At 42.5% G+C, this 22678-nt stretch overlaps 1 protein-coding gene and 1 long non-coding RNA gene across 6 annotated transcripts in view; one reads left to right on the top strand and one right to left on the bottom strand.

Annotated features, from left to right (window-relative positions):
• Positions 1 to 2030: 2030 nt before the first annotated feature.
• LOC109254462 (uncharacterized) lies at positions 2031 to 21235 on the bottom strand. Of its 5 annotated transcripts, none has more exons than XR_008424631.1 (6): positions 20822 to 21235; positions 17215 to 17380; positions 17045 to 17124; positions 11086 to 11197; positions 7541 to 7764; positions 2031 to 2722 (listed from the first exon to the last, which is right to left on the bottom strand). It is a non-coding gene; the product is annotated as an uncharacterized LOC109254462 (long non-coding RNA). The 5 variants fall into 5 exon arrangements; XR_008424630.1 differs by having other exon boundaries at positions 17045 to 17096; positions 20822 to 21234; XR_008424634.1 differs by lacking the exon at positions 17215 to 17380 and having other exon boundaries at positions 7541 to 7768; positions 17045 to 17096; positions 20822 to 21232.
• The window catches only part of SMYD2 (SET and MYND domain containing 2), a 50361-nt gene continuing 48278 nt past the window's right edge, over positions 20596 to 22678 (top strand). The window contains exon 1 of the mRNA XM_019428394.2: positions 20596 to 20871. Within this exon, the coding sequence (XP_019283939.1) occupies positions 20699 to 20871 (173 nt within the window). The 5' untranslated portion in view covers positions 20596 to 20698. The remainder of the gene's footprint in view (positions 20872 to 22678) is intronic.

The raw sequence follows: 22678 nt of genomic DNA on the forward strand, positions 1-22678 counted from the left end.
TGATCCTTTAGTATTTTTTTCCTTTTCAATTTTGTCATATATTTTAAAAATAAAAATGAAAACGACAATTAGAGATGAGGGGGAAAAAAGCACCCCAACCCAAACACTATTATTTTGTTGGATTCTCACCCCACCCGTTGTTTTTTTTTTTCCTAACTGGTTTTTACATATTGTGAATAGGAGTTTGTATCCTTCTTTTTCTACCAAATATTTTTAAATTCTTTCCCATCTTGCTATAGAATCTTTGAAACCTCCAGTTTTAATTCCTGTTAATAATTTCATCTCTGTCTCACTCCTCCTCAGTCTGTTTCTTCTCCATGCAAATTCACCCTTCTCCCCGAATAAACCCATTGCTGAGCCAAAACTATTTTATATCCCACATTCTCCTTTCATGTTCGAGTCTTCCTTTTGTCCTAATTATATGAACACTAATTTAAAAATAAAATAAAGTAGGGGCACCCGGGGCTCTGTTGGTTAAGAATCTGACTTTGGCTCAAGTCATGATCTCATGGTTTGTGAATTTGAGCCCTGCATCATGCTCTGTGCGGACAGTGCAAAGCCTGCCTGAGATTCTCTCTGTCTCCCTCTCTCTCTGCCCCTCCCCTACTCTCTCTCTCGGTCAAAATAAATAAACTTAAAATTTTTTTAAATAAATAAAATAAAGTAAAACTGTCACACTAAAATATTCATATCCAAATACTTCCCATCCTGGAAGTTAATCTGGCAACATAGATCAAAGATACAGTCTTCTGAAATGCCTAAAACATATGTTTCCTTGAAATAATTCCCAAGATTTTTTGGAGTCCCTACAAAAGTAACAACTAGGTAATTAGTAGTTTTCAACAAGACTGATACCAGATAGCATTTTCCAAATTCTGCTCCAGAAACGACTAGTACAATACTAGCAGATGTTCAGTTTTTTATTTTTTTTTTAATTTTTTTAATGTTTATTTATTTTTGAGAGAGAGAGACACACACACAGCATGAGTGGGGGAGGGGCAGGGAGAGAGAGACACACAGAATCCAAAGCAGGCTCCCGGCTCCGAGCTGTCAGCACAGAGCCTGACGCGGGGCTCAAACCCAGGAACCGTGAGATCACGACCTGAGCCAAAGTCCGACGCCTAACAGACTGAGCCACCCAGGCGCCCCAAGATGTTCAGTTTTTTAAATGGGGGGGGGGGGGTGGAGAAGGGTGCTATGATTTAAAAAAAAAAAGGTTGGGAAATTTTTAATTTTAAAAATTTAAAAGATTTTGTTACTGTAAGAATTTTCAGAGCCTTTAATGTTACTCCCAGCATGTAGCACAGCTGGTAGGTGTTCAATAAATATTTGTTTAGTCCATAAATTTGCATCGTGAATCTCCAGGAAATAATACAACATGTAACATTTCCCAAAAGAAAAGCAATTTATATTTGTTAGACATATTTAAACAGCTATTTAAAAGATTGTTTATTGCCACCTTGTTTAAACTAGTTAATAACTCCAGGCAATCCTCATGTCCATCAACTAGGTGATAGTGAAAGAAATTATGGTACAATGAAAGACCGCAGAGCTATTCCAGAAAGCTCAGAGATATGTCAATTCTGTGCTGACTATCTAAAGAAGAACGACTTGCTCTTCTCTCGAGGGTCTTGGGAGGAAAACAGAACATCTGGATCCAGGACTGAGTTGGCTCCATTCCTTGTTAGGTTGAACTGTGAACAGGACACGTTATAACTTCAGCTCAGTTCCCTCAGCTCTAGCATAAAGCTTTTAAGCCAAATGATCTGCAGGATCCCTTTAGTCAAAGTTTGACAACTTAGTCTAAGAAGTCTCATTTTAGCTGTAATGAGTTTTTTTGGAAATTAAATGAAGTGCAAGGAGTGTTATGCAATGAATGAGATTATTTTTCTATCTTCCTCATGGACTGTAAATATTGTAATAAATTAAGCAAATAAATAAGCACACATTTTTATGTCAGTTCCATGCTATATATGAAAAGTTTTATAAGTTAACCCGACGAGTCTACTTTTAGAATCTAGCCCAATGAATTACTCAAGAATGTAAAAAAAGATTTAATTTAGCAAAGATGTTCATTTCAACAATGGGAAAAACAACAACAACAACAACAAAAACAGTACCTAACAAGGAACTTGTTAATTAGATGATAGTACATTATAAAATATCACAGTATGAAGTCATTAAAATGATGTAGAAAAACATTTAATGCTATGGAAATAGATTTACAACATATTTTTAGGATGAAAAATGCAGGTTATAAAACAGCATGTACAATATAATCCAATTTTTATTGTAAAAGATTTCTATGTTCCTAAAGAAAGGTGTTGAATGACTACAATAAAAACTTTACACTAGTAATCTCTGGGTTTATATGTGTTTTCGAAGTTTCAAAAAGTTAATATACATTGCTTATAGAGCAATAAAATCAGTGATCTTATAATGTTTTTCCATAGTTGTTTCCTTAGTACTCTATGTAACATAAATAAGTCATTTATGGGATTCCATAAAACTACATCGGTAAATGTTTGTTTAAAACAGTAATGTTATTAACACTGTCATCAAAGATCTCTTGTCTCTTTTCCAAAAATAATGAATTGTGGTAAGACCAGAAATGAATTTTTTAGATGCCTTTAAAGAAATGATAGTTTCAATTGCATGCAGCCTTCTGTTTCTTGTTCCATAGTAGTCTGGTGTATTAAATGACGCTGAGAGGCATCAGTGTCTAAGACCAAGAAATAAAGGAAACCAAGGTGTCATGATTCTGAATACTTAGCATAATAAGGTTATTTGAAGACTCTACAATCTGCATTAAGGAATAAAACCAACTAGTCTCTGCAATGACACTCTAATGCCGTTCTTAACATCTGTGCCTTTAAATTTCAGAAAATAGTACAATTTATTTAAAAGGTGGTGGGATCCACAGAGGATGACAATTTTTATTTTCTCCAGAACATCAAAAGGAATGCCATCTTTGGTCTCCATCATTTAAGAAGAAAAAATATTCTAACCATAAAGGTTCTAATCTCAAGTTTGTTTTTTTCTTTAAAGTCCTTTCAAATGAGTCAGTGTGGCTTTACAAATATAGATCTTGCATTGTTTGGATTCCTCTTATTTTGCTGCAGACTGGCCAAACTTTGGCAGGCAGCAGCACCCCTTTGTAAAAGTCACAGTCACCTAGCAAAGAGGTCCCTGCAAAAACACCCCAAAACAAACTGGTATTTTTAGTCAACTATTCAGAAAGATATTGAGAAACATTCAGAGGATTTAGGAACATGAATTAGGCTCAACGTTGTTTAGGTTGGGAAAAGGCAATTCTTTTGGTTGAAGTTAATTTAAATAATAAGACAGTAAAACCAAAAAGACTTTGATCCTCTCCCTTCCACTGTTTCCTAAAATTCGGTCGTTCATGTCTTATCTTCACAATTTTCATCGTATTGGCAAAGCACCTCTACTCTTACCACCTTAGTATTTTCTCTTTGGGTCTTCTACTCTGGGCAGTAGAATATCTATCAAATAAGAGGTTTGATGGGGTAGTGTACACATTTAACCATTCTGACATTTAAAAGGATCTTGCATATTTGCCCCCACAAACCCTCATGTAGTCTAACTTCCTCACTTTGCTAAGGCCCAGCATGTTTAAGTAACATGTTCATTACTTGCTGTGTCCGTGGTCTTACTCGAAGAGGTTGACAGAGCAGTTGATGGATTTGAAAAACAATAGCAGCACACACAGGAGATTCTGTTCATGGGCTGTCAACATACTTACCTACAAGTTACGTCCATAATTTCAAAGATGCTGGAAGTTACCTGCTCCTCCTCTTACCAATTTCACTTTTTTTTTTTTTTACAGTTCTTAAATGGCTCAACACTCTACTGTGTTTTATCCATTCATCCGACCACTATTTCTTGAGTACCTACTTTGTGCAAGACACTCCCTGAGGCTATAGTAATGAGCCAAAGAGACAAAATACCTTGCCCTTATGGAGCTTCCATTCTCCTGGAGAGTTCTAGCTTCCTAAATGTATGTCATGTTTCTTCTTTGCAACACTAAATCCCTGGAGTTCGAGATGTGGGTCTCATCTACTTTGGCTCCTCTGTAGTACCCCAGAGGGTGGTTTACAGTGTTAAATCAGTGAATGAACAATAAAAAGATGCACAAGCCCTTTTGTTTGTTTGTCCTTTGACCCCAAGAACTACTTTTAATCACTTCGATTTACTCCACTTCATCTATTCTTTTTTTTTTCAGTTTTCAATTTCTCCGATTTTCATCTACAAAATCCTAAAGGTGAGAAAAGACAGGAGGAGCCAAGATGGCGGAACAGCATGTAAGTTTTTTGTGTGTCTCGCATCCATGAAATACAGCCAGACCAACACTAAACCATCCTACACACCTAGAAAACTGATTGGAGGATTAACACAACCAACTGCACAACCTGAACCACAGAATTCAGCAGGTACGCGGTGCAGAGAGATGAATTTGGGGACCGAGAAGCTGCTGAGGATAGGGAACCGCTTTTGCGGGCGGAGAGAGGATGGAGACTGGGGAGGGGGGGAGAATACGGGAAAAGCACCCCTCCCCAAAAGCAGCCGGAGAGAAAGTGGAAAATTGGAAATGGCCACAGGGACTAAACTAAAAAGGGAGAAAGGAGAAAGGAGAGGGTTTAAATTCCATTAAGACTGTAAACAAGGGGAGCACAAAGGCTGCAACTCTGCAGCTCGATACCTGGAGGTGCTCTGGTGGGAAGGGCGAATGCCCAGGAGCAGAGTGAGGTCCGGAGGTTCTCGGGCCACACAGGGAGAAGCGGTTCCACTGCTGGAAGGACATTTGGTAGAGACTGTTGAAGCCACCTGGTCCCAGCAGACCCCTGAGGCAGCCACATTCGCGGGTGCTGGGGCAAGGTCCTTAAGGGTGAAGCCTGGTGCCAGCTGTGTGTTGTGATTTTCCAGAATCCCTGAAAACTGCTGCTACACTATCTCGTGAACTTCTTCTGGGGCGGGCTGGCACCTGGTCACAGTCTCGGGGCACCGGCAGCAGCAGGGTCCAGCAAGCGTTCCTGGGTGCAGCCAACATTTGATCATTGCTCATTTGGCCATTGCTCCATGAGACCCTCCCGCAGAGGGGTGGAACGGGTCAAAGCTGCAGTCTTTCAGAAGTAAGGGGACGGGGAAAACAGCCACATCTGAGATGGAACTCGGGAGAGAGGTGCTACCTGGGGCCTGGTCATGGAGAGTGAAAGAGCTGGGAGTGGAGGAAAGCTGAAGACAGAGGACAGATGCGTGATTGCTGATCCGGGAGAACAGACTGGGTAGCTGGGTGGCGCCACTTTCACCGCTTCCGCACATGCGCATATGCACCTACGAGCACCGCAACAATCCACCCCAGTAGGCTGGCAGCGCCATCTAGTGGAGAGTGGAGCTGTTACACTGAGCCCCGCCCAACTGGGCTAACTTCACTCTTCAAGAACACAAGTCTCACCGTCAGCTTAGTTTATGGACGATAAAGTGCTACATAGACTGACTTCTAGTGGAAAACGAAGTAATTTCACTCCTACTTCAATCTATTAGCAGGTTCATCTATTCAATTTTCTCTTTTTTCTTTTTCTCTTTTACACTTTTCTTTTTCTCAAATACAGAAAGAAAAAAATTCATTTTTATTTTCAATTTTTATTAAAAATAATTTTCTTTAAGTTTTATTACTCTAGTTTTCACTTTTGTGTAAATTTTTTCAAATTCTATTTTACTTCCATCATTTTATTTTAGTTTACTTCAGTGTATTCATCTTTTCAAATTTTCAAACAATTTCCTTTTTTTCTTTTTCTTTTTTCTCTTTTTCATTTCTTTTCTTTTTCTTGAATGCAGAAAGAGAAAAACTTCATTTTTACTTTCAATTTCTATTAAAAATATTTTTATTTCATTTTTTACTATATTTTTTGCTTTTATGTAACTTTTTTCAAATTCCATTTTACTTCCATCATTTTATTTTAGTCTACTACAGTGTATTCACTTTGTCAAATTTTCAAATGATTTCTTTTTTTTATCCTTTTTCTCTTTTTTCTTTCTTTTTTCTTGAATACAGAAAAAGAAGAAATTCGTATTTATTTTCAATTTTTATTAAAAATATTTTTCCTTAATTTTTTTCTACTATATTCTTTACTTTTATGTATATTTTTTCAAGTTCTATTTTACCTCCATCATCTCATTTTAGTCTACTTCAGTGTACTCATTTTTTCAAATTCTCAAATGATTTCCTTTTTTCCCCGCCCCCTTTTTTTTCTCTAATCTGTCAAACCACTTTCGACACTCAGACAAAAACACACCTAGGATCTAGCATCTATTTCATTTGTGTGTGTGTGTGTGTGTGTGTGTGTTTAATTTTTAATTTGATATTTCTTTAATTTTAATTTTTTAATTTTAATTTTTCTATCTCTTTAATTCCTTTTCTTCCTTCAAAATGACAAAGTGAAGGAATTAACCCCAAAAGAAAGAGCACTAAGAAATGACAGCCAGGGATTTAACCAACACAGATACAAGCAAAATGTCTGAACCAGAATTTAGAATCACGATAATAAGAATACTAGCCGGAGTCGAAAATAGATTAGAGTCCCTTTCTGCAGAGATAAAAGAAGTAAAAAAATAGCCAGAATGAAATTAAAAATGCTATAACTGAGCTGCAATCACAGATGGATGCAGCGGCAGCAAGGATGGATGAGGCAGAACAGAGAATCAGCGATATAGAGGACAAACTTATAGAGAATAATGAAGCAGAAAAAAAGAGGAGGATTATGGCAAAAGAGCACGATTTAAGAACTAGAGAAATCAGTGACTCATTAAAAAGGAACAACATCAGAATCATAGGGGTCCCAGAAGATGAAGAGAGAGAAAAAAGGGGTAGAAGGGCTATGTGAGCAAATCATCGCAGAAAACTTTCCTAACCTGGGAAAATACACAGACATCAAAATCCAGGAAGCACAGAGGACCCCCATTAGATTCCACAAAAACCAACCATCAACAAGGCATATCATAGTCAAATTCACAAAATACTCCGGCAAGGAGAGAATCATGAAAGCAGCAAGGGGAAAAAAGTCCCTAACCTACAAGGGAAGACAGATCAGGTTTGGAGCAGACCTATCCACAGAAACTTGGCAGGCCAGAAAGGAGTGGCAGGATATATTCAATGTGCTGAATCAGAAAAATATGCAGCCAAGAATTCTTTATCCAGCAAGGCTGTCCTTCAAAATAGAAGGAGAGATAAAAAAGTTTCCCAGACAAACAAAAATTAAAGGAGTTTGTGATCACTAAACCAGCCCTGCAAGGACTCTCTGAGGGGAGAAAAGATGAATATATATATATATACATATATATATATATATATATGTATATATATATATATACACACACACACCATAAGCATATATATAAATAATGGTATATATATAAATACCATAAGCAACAAAGATTAGAAAGGACCAGAGAATACCACTGGAAACTCCAACTCTACAAGCATCATAATGACAATAAATTCATATCTTTCAGTACTCACTCTAAACGTCAATGGAATCAATGCTCCAATCAAAAGACACAGGGTAATAGGGGCGCCTGGGTGGCTCTGTCGGTTAAGCATCCGACTTCAGCTCAGGTCATGATCTCACAGTTCGTGGGTTCGAGCCCCGCGTCGGGCTCTGTGCTGACGGCTCAGAGTCTGGATCCTGCTTCGGATTCTGTGTCTGCCTCTCTCTCTGCCCCTCCCCTGCTCACGCTCCGTCTCTGTCTCAAAAATAAATAAACATTAAAAAAAAAAAAAAAAAGACACAGGGTAACAGAATGGATAAGAAAACAAGATCCATCTATATGCTGTTTACAAGAGACCCACTTTAGACCTAAAGACACCTTCAGATTGAAAATAAGGGGATGGAGAACCATCTATCATGCTAATGGACAACAAAAGAAAGCCGGAATAGCCATACTTATATCAGACAATCTAGACTTTAAAATAAAGACTGTATCAAGAGATGCAGAAGGGCATTATATCATAATCAAGGGGTCTATCCACCAAGAAGACCTAACAATTGTAAACATTCATGCACCGAATGTGACAGCACCCAAATATATAAATCAATTAATCACAAACATAAAGAAACTCATCGATAGTAATACCATAATAGTAGGAGACTTCAACACCCCACTCACAGCAATGGACAGATCATCTAATCAAAAAATCAACAAGGAAACAATGGCTCTGAATGACACACTGGACCAGATGGACTTAAGAGATATATTCAGACCATTTTACCCTAAAGAAGCAGAATATACATTCTTCTCCAGTGCACATGGAACATTCTCCAGAATAGACCATATACTGGGACACAAATCAGCCCTAAGTAAGTACAAAAAGATTGAGATCATACCGTGCATATTCTCAGACCACAATGCTATGAAACTTGAAATCAACCACAGGGAAAAATTTGGAAAGGTAACAAATACTTGGAGACTGAAGAACATCCTAATAAAGAATGAATGGGCTAACAAGAAGTTAAAGAGGAAATTAAAAAGTATATGGAAACCAATAAAAATGATAACACCACAACCCAAACCCTCTGGGATGCAGCAAATGTGGCCATAAGAGTAAAGTATATAGCAATCCAGGCCTTCCTAAAGAAGGAAGAAAGATCTCAGATACACAACCTAACCTTACGCCTTAAAGAGCTGGAAAAAGAACAGCAAATAAAACCCCAAACCAGCAGAAGACAGGAAATAATAAACATTAGAGCAGAAATTAATGCTATCGAAACAAAACAAAACAAAACAAAACAAATCAATAAAACCAGAAGCTGGTTCTCTAAAAGAATTAACAAAATTGATAAACCACTAGCCAGTTTGATCAAAAGAAAAAGTAAAGGACCCAAATAAATAAAATCAAGAATGAAAGAGGAGAGATCACAACCAGTACAACAGAAATAAAAACAATAATAAGAGAATATTATGAGCAATTATATGCCAATAAAATGGGTAATCTGGAAGAAATGGACAAATTCCTAGAAACATATACACTACCAAAACTGAAACAGGAAGAAATAGAAAATTTGAACAGACCCATAACCAGTAAGGAAATCGAATTAGTAATAAAAAATCTGCCAAAAAACAAGAGTGCAGGGCCAGATGGCTTTCCAGGGGAATTCTACCAAGCATTTAAGGAAGAATTAACACCTATTGTCTTGAAACTGTTCCAAAAAATTGAAATGGAAGGAAAACTTCCAAACTCTTTCTATGAAGTCAGCATTACCTTGATTCCAAAACCAGACAGAGACCCCACTAAAAAGGAGAACTATAGACCAATTTCCCTAATGAACATGGATGCAAAAATCCTCAACAAGATATTAGCCAAACGGATCCAACAATACATTAAAAAATTATTCACCACGACCAAGCAGGATTTATACCTGGGATGCAGGGCTGGTTCAATATCCACCAAACAATTAACACGATTCATCACATCAATAAAAGAAAGGACAAGAACCATATGATCCTCTCAATAGATGCAGAGAAAGCATTTGACAAAATACAGCATCCTTTCTTGATAAAAACCCTCAAGAAAGTAGGGATAGAGGGAGCATACCTTGAGATCATAAGAGCCATAGATGAACGACCCAACGCTAATATCATCCTCAGTGGGGAAAAACTGACAGCTTTCCCCCTAAGGTCAGGAACAAGACAGGGATGTCCGCTCTCGCCACTGTTATTCAACATAGTATTGGAAGTCTTAGCCTCTGCAATCAGACAACACAAAGAAATAAAAGGCATCCAAATCGGCCAGGAGGAGGTCAAGCTTTCACTCTTCGCAGATGACATGATACTCTATATAGAAAACCCAAAAGATTCCACCAAACAAACTGCTAGAATTGATTCATGAATTCAGCAAAGTTTCAGGATATAAAATCAATGCACAGAAATCAGTTGCATTCCTATCACCAACAATGAAGTGACAGAAAGAGAAATCAAGGAATCGATCCCATTTACAGTTGCACAAAAAACCGTAAAATACCTAGGAATAAATCTAATCAAAGAGGTGAAAAATCTATACACTGAAAACTATAGAAAGCTTATGAAAGAAATTGAAGAAGACACCGAAAAATGGAAAAAGATTCCATGCTCCTGGATAGGAAGAACAAATATTGTTAAAATGTCAATACTACCCAAAGCAATCTACATATTCAATGCAATCCCTATCAAAGTAACACCAGCATTCTTCACAGAGCTAGAACAAATAATCCTAAAATTTGTATGGAACCAGAAAAGACCCTGAATAGCCAAAGCAATCTTGAAAAAGAAAACCAAAGCAGGAGGCATCACAATCCCAGACTTCAAGCTATACTACGAAGCTGTAATCATCCAGACAGTATGGTACTGGCACAAGAACAGACACTCAGATCAATGGAACAGAATACAGTACCCAGAAATGGACTCACAAACGTATGGCCAACTAATCTTTGACAAAGCAGGAAAGAATATCCAATGGAATAAAGACAGTCTCTTCAGCAAGTGGTGCTGGGAAAACTGGACGTCGACATGCAGAAGAATGTATCTGGATCATTTTCTTACACCATACACAAAAATAAACTCAAAATGGATGAAAGACCTCAATGTAAGACAGGAAGCCATCAAAATCCTCAAGGAGAAAGCAGGCAAAAACCTCTTTGATCTTGGCCACAGCAACTGCTTACTCAACACATCTCCGGAGGCAAGGGAAACAAAAGCAAAAATGAATTACTGGGACCTCATCAAAATAAAAAGCTTCTGTGAAGGAAACAGTGAAGGAAACAATAAGCAAAACTAAAAGGCATCTGAAGGAATGGGAGAAGATATTTGCAAATGACATATCAGATAAAGAGTTAGTATCCAAAATCAATAAAGAACTTATCAAATTCAACACCCAAAAAACAAATAATCCAGTGAAGAAATGGGCAAAAGACATGAATAGACCCTTCTCCAAAGAAGGCATCCAGATGGCCAACTGACACGTGAAAAAATGCTCATCACTAATCATCAGGGAAATACAAACCAAAATCATAGTGAGATACCAGCTTACACCTGTCAGAATGGCAAACATGAACAACTCAGGCAACTACAGCTGTTGGTGAGGATCCGGAGAAAGAGGATCTCTTTTGCATTGTTGGTGGGAATGCAAGCTGGTGCGGCCACTCTGGAAAACAATACGGAGGTTCCTCAAAAAATTGAAAATAGAACTACCCTACGACCCAGCAATTGCACTACTAGGCATTTATCCATGGGATACAGGTGTGCTGTTTTGAAGGCACACATGCCCCCCCATGTTTATAGCAGCACTATCGACAATAGCCAAAGTATGGAAAGAGCCCAAATGTCCATCAATGGATGAATGGATGTGGCATACACACACACACACACACACACACACACACACACACACACACACACACTGGAGTATTACTCGGCAATGAGAAAGAATGAAATCTTGCCATTTGCAACTACATGGATGGAACTGGAGGGTATTATGTTAAGCGAAATTAGTCAGAGAAAGACAAAAATCATATGACTTCACTCATATGAGGACTTTTAGAGACAAAACAGATGAACATTAGGGAAGGGAAACAAAAATAATATAAAAACAGGGAGGGGGACAAAACATAAGAGATTCATAAAAATGGAGAACAAACAGAGGGTTACTGGAGGGGTTGTGGGAGGGGGAATGGGCTAAATGGGTAAGGGGCACTAAGGCATCTACTCCTGAAATCATTGTTGCACTGTATGCTAACTAATTTGGATGTAAATTTTAAAAAATAAAAAAATAAAATTAAAAAAAAAGAAAAGACAAAGCTATAGCTTGTGATGAAGGAAACCCAGGAAGCAACACGTGCAAAAAATGAAAATTTCATCAGCCACTATCAAAAATATGTCAGTGAAATAAATGGCAGAATGTTTAAAATTTCTTAAAAAGTAGCCATTATAGTATATTCAGATAAAATATGTGTTTGTCCTGTGTGTACTTTCTGAAATAGTTCAATATATTATTTGTCTCTTTAAAGTCTCTGTCTTTAATGATACTGTTGTGTAAATTCGTTTGGTATCAAGCAATTTGTTTCCCAGCTAAAGAAAATAGATCGTATTTACCTTAAATTTTCAAGACCTCCCAAATAATAAATGGTTAATGTCACTAGTAATCCTTATTAGGAAAGAAAACCAAACCAAAGATTTTTTTTAAGTGTTGGGATAACTCAAAGTTAAGATGCTAACAGTTGACAATTTTCAGCTTTTGCATGGATTGTTCTTCAGTTCATACTATGGACTCTTTTTCCCCTTGTATTTTTCTTCCGCCTTAAAAAAGAAATAAGCTATACTGATATATTCAAATTCTTTGTAAAAATTAAAGCTATAAAAGAGGTAGACTAAAGCTTTAAGGCTTTAAATATCACACTTTATCTCTTCTTTTTGTGAAACTCCTCTGCCCTCACATAAAATCAGTGGGTGAGTTGCTAAAGGTCATCAGCGGATTGGTAACAACGGTCAAATTCTATACCCACCCCGCCTCGTTCCGTCAACTAGATGACACTGCCTCCCCCAAAACAAGTTAACAGTTCTCAATAAAAATAGAAATATACAAGCTAAACTTTTTTACATTTAGTCCTGTTTTTTTTTTTTTAAATGGGTGAAAAATGTGGTGTTCCAGAGGTAAAGAACAGAGCTTACAAGTCTAGATGAGAACCAAATCCGTCAGTAAGGGGGCCTTTCCCCTTACTGGACCTTTGTTGTCTCTTTATTCAATTTTTAGTATCTAGTTAGAACTATTATATTTCTGAATCATGAGGACAAAGCCAGCTTAAGCTCTTCCTCCCTCCCTTCCTTCCTTCCTTCCTTCCTTCCTTCCTTCCTTCCTTCCTCTCCCCTCAAGTACAAGAAAATACGGCTGGTAGTTTAAGAATTGATCAATCTCACTCTGAAATATTTATGTACTTTTCTCTGACTTGGTTACTCCTCCCACTGATATTAATAGTTTCTTCTTCTGGGATAACTCTGCCTCTAGCAGAAATGCTGCAGTGTAGCTGAGATGCTGGTGTTGGGACTGTAAACAATGCGTTAGGAATGCTCTTGCTGCACTTCAGCCTGGAAGCAGAGGTTTATTTCTGGGTCTACACTTTTGTTTGCCAGCGAGATAACACAGCACTGTCACTTGCGAGCATTGTTGCAACATGGGTGCTTTTGAATGTCTGGATTCTTTATTTATGTAATTTTTTTTAATGTTTTTATTTTATTTTTGAGAGACAGAATGCGAGCAGGGGAGTGGCAGAGAGAGAGAGGCAGACACAGAACATGAAGCAAGCTCCAGGCTGTCAGCACAGAGGCCGACGTGGGGCTTGAACTCACGGACTGTGAGATCATGATCTGAGCTGAAGTGGGAGGCTGAACCACTGAGCCACCCAGGCATGCCAGAGGTTGGTTTTTTAAAGCCAGAAAGAAGAGCTTGACTTTGTTGAGATGTACAATAAAGAGCAGCTGGGAGTTCTTCGACAGAAAGTCTCATTATGAAAGCAGTTATTTTAAGACAAGACATTTGACAACAGTAAGTCAGGCACACAGAAGAGGGGGAGACCCTACTCTGTATCCTGGGGTTGCCTTGTTTGGGTGGCACCATGGTGCTAATGCATGGAGTGTTTGGCCAGGGGTGGAACATCTGATCCGCACAGGTCTCTGCTGGGTAGCCCCCTTGGTCTCATGCACAGTGGTTCCCTTGGATGGCTCACTTGTCTACGTGAGGTCCCCTCTTAGGGATATGGGAACCCACTCTCCAGCTTCCCATTGGGAGACCTCGGAGAGTCTTTCTCCCACACACCCATTTCTGGTACACAGGGCAATCTTGGGTCTACGTGAGACTAGCACATAGGTTATCTCTGTGCTGAGTCCCCTGAATGCTAAGGGGTTTTTTGTTATGTTACCCTACTCCTCCAGCATTTAGCCTGGAAGGAAACTAAGGTGCATGTTCTTTTCTCAGAAGAGCTCCCCAACTTTCCTCTTGCTTTCCTTCCAGTTCTCCTCCCTACCCTTGTCCGGGAGAATCTTCTCTGGGCAGAGTGACTCCTTGCTCTATATTGTCATGAATCTGCGAATCGCTATGATTGGAGCTTGAGTCTCCTGAGACCCTCAGCTCCTGAATCCCAAGAGCCCTCTCCCTTGTATTCTGCAATATCAGCTCTTCTCTAAGTCAGGACTATTGGCCGAATAGGAGGAACGGTGAGGGTATGGAAGCAAATATCTCACAGCTGGCTGGCTGATCTCTAGCTATCTCAAAATATTACTGTCATTGCAGCAATCCAGGCATGAAGCCATATGAACTGAGTGGCATAAAAATAAAAACGATGGGAGGCACCTGGGTGGCTCAGTTGGTTGAGCATCAGACTCTTGGTTTCAGCTCAGGTCACGATCTCGCGGTTTGTGAGTTTGAGCCCCACATCATGCTCTGCACTGGCAGCATGGAGCCTGCTTGGGATTCTCTCTCCCCCTCTCTCTGTCCCTCTCCGTCCCTCAAAATAAATAAATAAACTTAAGAGAAAAATAGAAATGAAGGGACACTGAACAAGAAACACAGCGAAGAAGTAACAAAATCTTGTTTGTGGAACACACGCAAGACAGACGAGGGGAGGAAAGGCACTTGACGGCCTGGATTGAGGTGATGTTGGCCATCATGGGACCTATTTTTCCATGGCTTATACTCCCCCTTCTCCGTTGCCTTTACACTCTAATCATGAAGTCCTGGTAACTAAATTAAAAGTTCTTCAAATCCATATCCCTCTTCTTCGTCACCACGGTCACTGTCCTTGTTCATGCCAGCAACGTCTCTCCTCTGGACTATCTACTGCATCAGACTCCTTACTTCTCTCTCTCTCTGCCCTCAGCCCCCTAGAACTCATCCTACATTCAGTCATGAAGATGACCTTTCTAAAGCAACAATCAGATCGTGCCAGCCATGTTTCTCTCTGGCTTTCTAGTACCCATACCACGCATCGAATTCCTTTGCTCACGGCCTTAGGGAACCCTACATCATGGGGCTTACCTTGCTGGCCCAGCTTCACTCGATACCTCCTACCTGGGGCTGTAAGTTGGGCCAAAAGGGTAGCGTACTGGACTGGTCCACGCCATGGACTCATCACAACGTAGCCTGGCTTTGAGTCCTAACCCCACTGTTCACTTGGACAAGTTATTTAACTATAGTGATTCAGTATTCTCCTCTGTAAAATGTCATTAGGAGGATTAAATGGGAATAGATTTTAAAAGTGCACCTGGCGGGGGGGGGGAGGGGGCGGGGGCTTGGGTGGCTCTGTCAGTTAAGTGTGACTCTTGATTTCAGCTCAGGTCATGATCTCATGTTAAATAAAAGAAAAATACTTGGGGCACTTTGGCTGGCTCAGTCAGTAGAGCCTGTGACTCTTGGTTTCAGGGTTGGGAGTTTGAGCCTGACATTGGGTGTAGAGATTACTTAAAAAAAATAAAAGTGTTAGGAAAGAAAAGAAAAATATTTGCCCAGATGGTCAAGTCTCTCCCGCTCCAGTGAATTTACACCTTCCGGTTCTTGAACCTATTTTGGGGGCCTTCTTTCGGTCAACCTTTAGTCTTCCTTCTAGAAGGAACTACAATGTCAGGTGTTTTGTAAAGCCTTTCTACTGTACTTTGTTCCTCACTCTATTAAAACTTTCATTGAGGGGGGCCCAGCTGACTCACTTGGAAGAACAGGCAACTCTTGATCTTGGGGTCATGAGTTTAAGCCCCATATGGGGTACAGATATTACTTAAATAAAACCCCCCTCTTATTGTATTATAACTTGCATGAATTTTCTATGGCAGCTGCACCAAATTACCATGAACTAGATGGCTTAAAACCACAGAAATGTATTGGGTCATGGTTCCGGAGGCTAGAGTCCTGAAAACCAGCATCACTGGGCTGAAAGCCAGGTGTGAGCAGGACCACACTCCTTCTGGAGGCTCAGAGGGAAAAAGCCGTTCTTTGCATCTTCTAGCTTCTGGTGGCTGTCTGCATTCCTGAGACCGTGGCCACATCACTGCCGTCCCTGCCTGCCCGCTAACGTTGCTGCTTCTTCCCGTCTGTGTCAAATCTCCTCTGCCTCTCTCTTGGAAGGACACTTATGATGGCATGGAGGGCTCACCTAGATAATCCAGCCTAATCTTGTCATCTCAAGATCCTCCATTTAACAATTTAGTATATTCCACGAGATGCTTTTATCCTATATAAGGTAACACAGGCTCTAGGGATCAGGATAGAATTATCTTTGGATGCCATGACTCGGCTCCTACAATAATTATGCGGATGTCAGTGTTGTTCCCTTTGTATGACAAGGCTCCATCACAGTGCAAGCACATAGCGTGCAATCAGTAAGTGAAATACACGTATAGGTACGGCGGTACAGGGTGAAGGCCCACTGTCCATGTTCCTTGGTATTCCTTCTTTGCTAACGCTTTATTTCCCTAGGCCAGAGCTATTTCTTTCATGTGCTAATCTGTGGTTGGAAAGATATTTTACTCATGAATTGGATCAGCTTCTAGGTTAGGGAAATTAAGCAAACGGGGCCTTTGTCCTTGGATCATTTCCTCTGAGCTACAGTGAGGCGAAGGAACCAAAAACTCCATTCCAACCCTGTTCCTTCTGAGCTAAGGGGCGGAGGGGAGGGTAAAAGGTGAAGGGGCCCTGGCAGCTGGAAGGCGACTTGCACGGAATCTGAGCACGCAGAGTGCCAGACTGACAAGTATGAGCTGCACTAAGAGTGCGGTCATCAGGCTGCCCGCCTGGTTTGTTGCCATTGCCTGGCCGTTTATTTAAACACAGTTTTCCTCGTTAATTTAAGCTCCTAGATTCATGACCATTGCTTAACTGACCATTGCCCCATCTTGAGTCACTTGAGTTCAGCACAGGCATTTTTCTGAAGTGAGGCGGTTTCTTTTCCAGTGTTCCTAAATCACAGTCACCTTCACCCACAAGAATAAGTCTGTTCCAGCCACTGCTCACCTGGAAAGACAGCTCAGTAGCCAGGCTATTGTTTTTCTCAGTCATTGGAAATCTTTCCCCATGAAAGAAAAAAAAAGTCACTTGCAATAAAAGAAGCAAAAAGTAGGTTACTTCGTACAATTAATCCTTAAAACAATAAATTATTTACTGTATTGTCATTGTTTATTTACTTTTATGCCAGCCTTTTTCATCTTTGTGTTGGCGGGAGCCCCACAGGATCAGAATGTTAAAAAAAACTGGAGGGCCCAAAAACTTATCCACGATTTGCCTAAGAAGGCATGTAATCAGAACTCCTAAGGTTTGGAAAAAATTCTTTCATGTACATGTAACACCCATCTGTAATAAAACATAATTGTCAGAATTGATTTAAGTACTGTGACTGGCATAAAGCTCCTTTAACAGAGTGGTCTGGAAACCGTCAGAGCTTTTACTGGTCAGAGTAGACTCCTGTAGCCTGGCCAACAAGACCAATTTGCCTCCTAAAATCATCTCCAACAACACTCTCCTTCTAGCTCTGTTCCACTCTGTCTTTCCTATGGATCATACTTCCTCCTGCCAATTGGAACTTTGCACACGCTGTTCCCTCTGCTTAGAATGCATGTCCTTCTTCCTCCTCTTAAGTTCTATCCATCCTTTGGATTGTAGCTCAAGCATTACTCTCTCTGAAAAGCTTTACCAGATTGGGTCAAATCCCCCAAGCGCTGGTGTAGCACTTAAGACCACCGACTGTATTTGTTTGTGTGATTATCTGATTGCTGTCTTCTCCTTCCACCAGACGGTACAAAGCTCTGTGAGGGCAGAGAACAAGTCAGTTTCTGTTATCATTACGTCGCCAGCCCTTCTCGCTATTGCTGGAACCCAGTGAGCATCATAATGTTAAAAAACCTGGAGAGCCCAAAAACTTATCCATAAGTACTCCATACTTATAGAGTAAGCATGTAATAAATACTTAACTGCCGAATGATTATGTTGTGAAATCTCATGCCCACTCTGCCACTGGGTTATTAGGCAGACTATTTGTCTTCACAGGGCCTCATCTTCATCATTTGTAAGAAAATGCCTCTTCCAGGCCCCAAATTCTAGGATATTTATGGTTCCTGCCTTGAGCCTGTAAGACTGATCAGGCTAGAGACAGAAAGCCAACACACTGTTATCTGCCTGCCAAAATGCCACATACTAAGCAAGAAACTACAATTACCCTCTGCACCTTTGCCCCTCTCCTTAATACTATGCCTTGATTCTGGCTTTCATTGCCTTTCATTTAAAATACTGTAAATGCCGGGTGCCTGGGGGCTCATTTGGTTAAGTGTCTGACTCTTGGTTTCCGCTTGGTTATGATCTCATGGTTTGTGAGTTCGAGCCCCTCGTCCGGCTCTGTGCTGACGGTGCACAGCTTGCCTGGGATTCTTCCTCTCCCTCTCTCTCTGCCCCTGCCGCACTTGTTTTCTCCTTCAGAATAAATAAACTTAAAAAAATAAAACTGTTTAAAATACTATCAATGCTCCCTTAAATGGTGGACCTATGTTTAGTCCTCTCCTCTCATAGCCTATCTGCAAGGTGCCAGTAAAACTAGTCTAAACGCTGGACTGATCTTGGCACCCCTCTGCTTAAACATTTTTCTGCGTTTTCCACAGCACGTCAACAAAACTCACCTCTCAAGAAGACATCCTTCCCCTGTTCCTGACTCCCCTCCTGCCTTCCCCTTGGGAACTTGTGTTCCACCCAGAACCACTCCCAGGGCCCCAACACACATTCTGTTCTTTCAAGTCCCTCTGTCCTTGTGTGCATTTCTCTCTGCCCAGAAAACGTCTCTGCTCCTTTGCTAGTAAAGTTTCATTCATCCTTTTAGGCTTAAGCGTTCCTTGCATGTGGCCCAGGCCCCGAGTCAACCCCCATTTCTCAGGCTGAGCTTGTCACTCACTGCTTGTGTTCTCACAGGATACTGCGCACAAGCCGCCATAACAAGACTCCTTGGTGAGCTATATTTGTATGCAGAGGGACATTTGGGTTAAGAGCATGGGTCTCACATTCGGACTTACTTGAGTTTGAAACCAAATTCTGCCACTTACTGTGTGGCCTTGGAAATGATTCTTAGTTTCCTAATTGTGGAAAGGGGGGACTTAATGCCTAACTCATTGGGCTGTTGCAGTTATGGAATAAATGTGATAATGTGTTTGATGCACTTAGCACAATTGGCCCATTATACTAACAGTCATTGTCATTGGGTTGTGAATGTGTCAAGTGCAAAGACTCAGGCCTACATTTTGTCCATCTTTCTATCCTGGTGGCTACTCAGTGAATGCTTCTTCAAATGCATAAATGAAATAGCGTCCATAATGTATTTTTCTTTACAGGAGGACTAGAGGCTTATTCCTTTTTTTAGGAATTTTGTTAAGGGGTTAAAAATTCTCTTGATCTTATGGCATATTCCAAATCGTATTTATCTTTCCCTTTGCTAAACTAATCCTGAACTCACACATGTAACATAATTTGAGATCAAACTTGAGTATTTAGTATTAGTGTTTTCTGCTAAATTCTCCCTTCGCACTTTCAAGAGTTTTTACCGCATGCACATCAATTTCAGTCCTTCCTTAACCCTTTGTGGAACAGACTATATCCTCCTTTGTCATAGGAGTAATACCAATAGCATGCATGTGTATAGGACTTATGTGCCAAGTACTGTTCAATGAGCTTTGCATGTTTCAAATCCTCTCTGGGATTGGTAACCAAACCGACTTTTCTAAGATGATAGTGAGTGGTCGAAGCGATTAAAACTGCTGCAAATTCTAGCCTAGTGTTCTGGCCACAGCATGGCTTTTGGACCCCCAAAAGAGTCTAAGTTCCTTGAAGGCAAGGTTGTCTCCTGCTTTCTCTGCAAAGAGAAAGTCTTGAATGCAGAGACTCAGTGAGCCCTGCTGACAGGCGCATTTCCTCTCCTGTTCCTGTAATTAACTTCCACTAGAGGGGCAAACGTTCACACTGAACACTCAAGAGACTCCCTGGAAGGTTCAGAGCCTCACGAGGTTTAAAAGCCTTTAACCTTGGGCAAACACCCTTTAGCCCTCAGCACATCACACTCTTCCTCGGTGGTTTCTCTTCGGTGTTCCCGGATCACTCCTTAATAGGGTCTCTGACAAGGACAGACTACGTAAGGTTGAGAAAACACCTTTGTCCCCTTCTTTATGCCAAGGGCTGGTCACCGTGTGGGCCAGGCTGACTGTCCGAGGAGGCCTTGGGACCTCGCCACCCGCGGCGACCCCAACCGCCCACGGGAGAGGGGACGGCGTCCGCTCTGCCCGCGGAGACGCACACGCCTCGCGCCCCGCTTCCAGGAGCCGCCCGGGCTGCGGCGCGGGTCGCCGCCACACCGGAAGCGTCCCGAGCGCGTGCCGGGCGGCCGCCGAGGGTCCGGCGAGCGGGGCGGGGCCGCCGGTCCGGTCCCCCTCCTCCCCCACCGGGGGCGCGCGAGGGCCGGGCGGGGCCGGCGTCCCTTCCGGGGAGCGGTGGCCGCCGCCGCGTCTCCGGCGGCTTCCCTCCCCGCCCCCCCACCCCCCCCTGCGGCTCTGGGTGACGCTTCTCCAATAACAGCTCGCGGGGAGCCGCCGCTCCGGGTGCCCCCCGCGCCGGCCCCGCCAGCCCCGCCCCGCTGCCGGCATGAGGGCCGCGGGCGACGGCGGCCTGGAGCGCTTCTGCAGCCCCGGCAAGGGCCGGGGGCTGCGGGCCCTGCGGCCCTTCCACGTGGGGGACTTGCTCTTCTCCTGCCCGGCCTACGCTTACGTGCTCACGGTCAACGAGCGGGGCAACCACTGCGAGTACTGCTTCGCCAGGTAGGGCGGCGGCGCGGGCGGCCGGGCGGGCGGCGGGGGCGCCGCGGCGGCGGCTCGGACCGCGGCGGGAGGAAGTGCGCACGGCGCGCCGGGTCCTAGCGCCGGCGGCTGGGGCGGCGGCCGCGCTTTCCGCCCGCGCCGGCCGTGCCACGTGCGCTGGGACCGAGCCGCCAAAGCGCCCGCCGCGCGCCCCCGGCACGGCCCATTTTTCCGAGTTGCGCGAGTTGCGCGCGCGGGAGTGCAGGGTCCTGGCCTCAGACGTGGGCTCGGAGCCAGGCTTGTTCCAAACACGGGCACGCGCTGCGCTCTTGGTGCATTGCCGGCCCGGCCCCGAGTTCGAGCAGCCAGTCTGTCCCCTTTAACTTGTGCTTCCTGCGGTGTGTTCTGTCCCCCACAACCCAGCCCTGCCGCACACTTGGCCGTTTCCTCCCGGGAACGTAATGACACTGAACATTTCTTGTACAGTACGCGGCCTCTCCTCTTCCTTCTCACTCAACGCTTGTGTTTGGAGAGAAGCCAGAGGGGGTGCTGAGCACGCCCCGAGATTCTGAAGGGCTGCACTGATGGGACGTGCCTGATCTTGGTTTGGGATTTTGAAAACATGGTCTCTGAGGGCATTAGGCAAAATGTGTGGTTGGAAATGATATTTAATTGTAGCATGTCATGTGTATACATATACTCACGTATGTACACATACATACGTATTCATACACCGCGACACATAATTCTATCTCAAGCCCTGTGACAGTTTCAGACCTGAAAGGTACATGAGAAATCACCCGTCCAACACACTGTCTCCCTTTTACAGACGAGAAAACTAATCCTCAGAGAGGTAGCGTGGTTGTGTACACGTAGTCTCACCTCTAGCTAGGGGAATGAAATCTCCTCTCTTCAGTTCTGCCCATTTGCTACTAGTTAGGTGCTCAGTAAAATTCCAGAGACAGGAAGCATGGCGTTGAAGTAAGTTTGTACCCAACCTTCCACTTGTCTCTGAAGAATGGACCCTGCTTTACTTTCTTTGAACCTCAGTTTCTTCATCTTTGAAATGGAGGTTCTTGGGTTAGATTATGCTGACCTGGGGTCCTGCAGGTACATTTTGAATACAGGTCTCAAGTCCAACATACACTGGAGTCCCCAGTCTCCCAGACTTGTGTGCCTTATTCTACGATAAGACATAGCAAAAGAAGGGACAAAGGCTAAATATTATAGTAATCTTGCCCAGACTCCCTGCCAGAACTGTCTTCCGCTTGGGGGGACCTGGAAAGGCACTAGACGCAGAATCATGCCGTGGGCAGCTTAAGGGCTGTATGTGATGTGGCTCTTTGAATTGGTGAGTCAAGAGCTAAAGGGTCATGGCACCACTTTGCAACGTTTGAGTGAAGTGAGCATTGGGTTTTCCCAAAGTTAAAAAGGCTGCTGTGACTGGTCCCTTGATCTTCTGAGCCTCGCTGTGGCTCGGAGTCTGAAGCGGTGTGGGTGTCTGGAGTGGCAGGAGCAAAGCGGGGTCACCCAGCACAGAAGGTGCTTCCTCCATCAGGGATCCTGGTGATTCCTGGAGTCCATCCTGTGAGAGAAGATCACAGTGCCAGGCACATAGTAGGTACACAGGTCGTTGTTACCGGTGCACTCCTCCAGTGAATTAAAGATCAAATCCCTCTGGGTTCGGAGCGGGAGAAGCAGAGCTGAGAGATGCTTCCCTTGAGCTGTGAGTGTCCTAACTGTATCTACTATCCACACCCCCAACCTTAGAACATTAACGTGTGGTCACATGCAGCTCCACAGATCACCCCGCCCTGTGCGACAGAGC

The sequence above is a fragment of the Panthera pardus genome, unplaced genomic scaffold (assembly GCF_024362965.1).
Source record: "Panthera pardus isolate Hobbes unplaced genomic scaffold, ASM2436296v1 HiC_scaffold_21, whole genome shotgun sequence".
NCBI classification, from domain to species: Eukaryota; Metazoa; Chordata; class Mammalia; order Carnivora; family Felidae; genus Panthera; species Panthera pardus.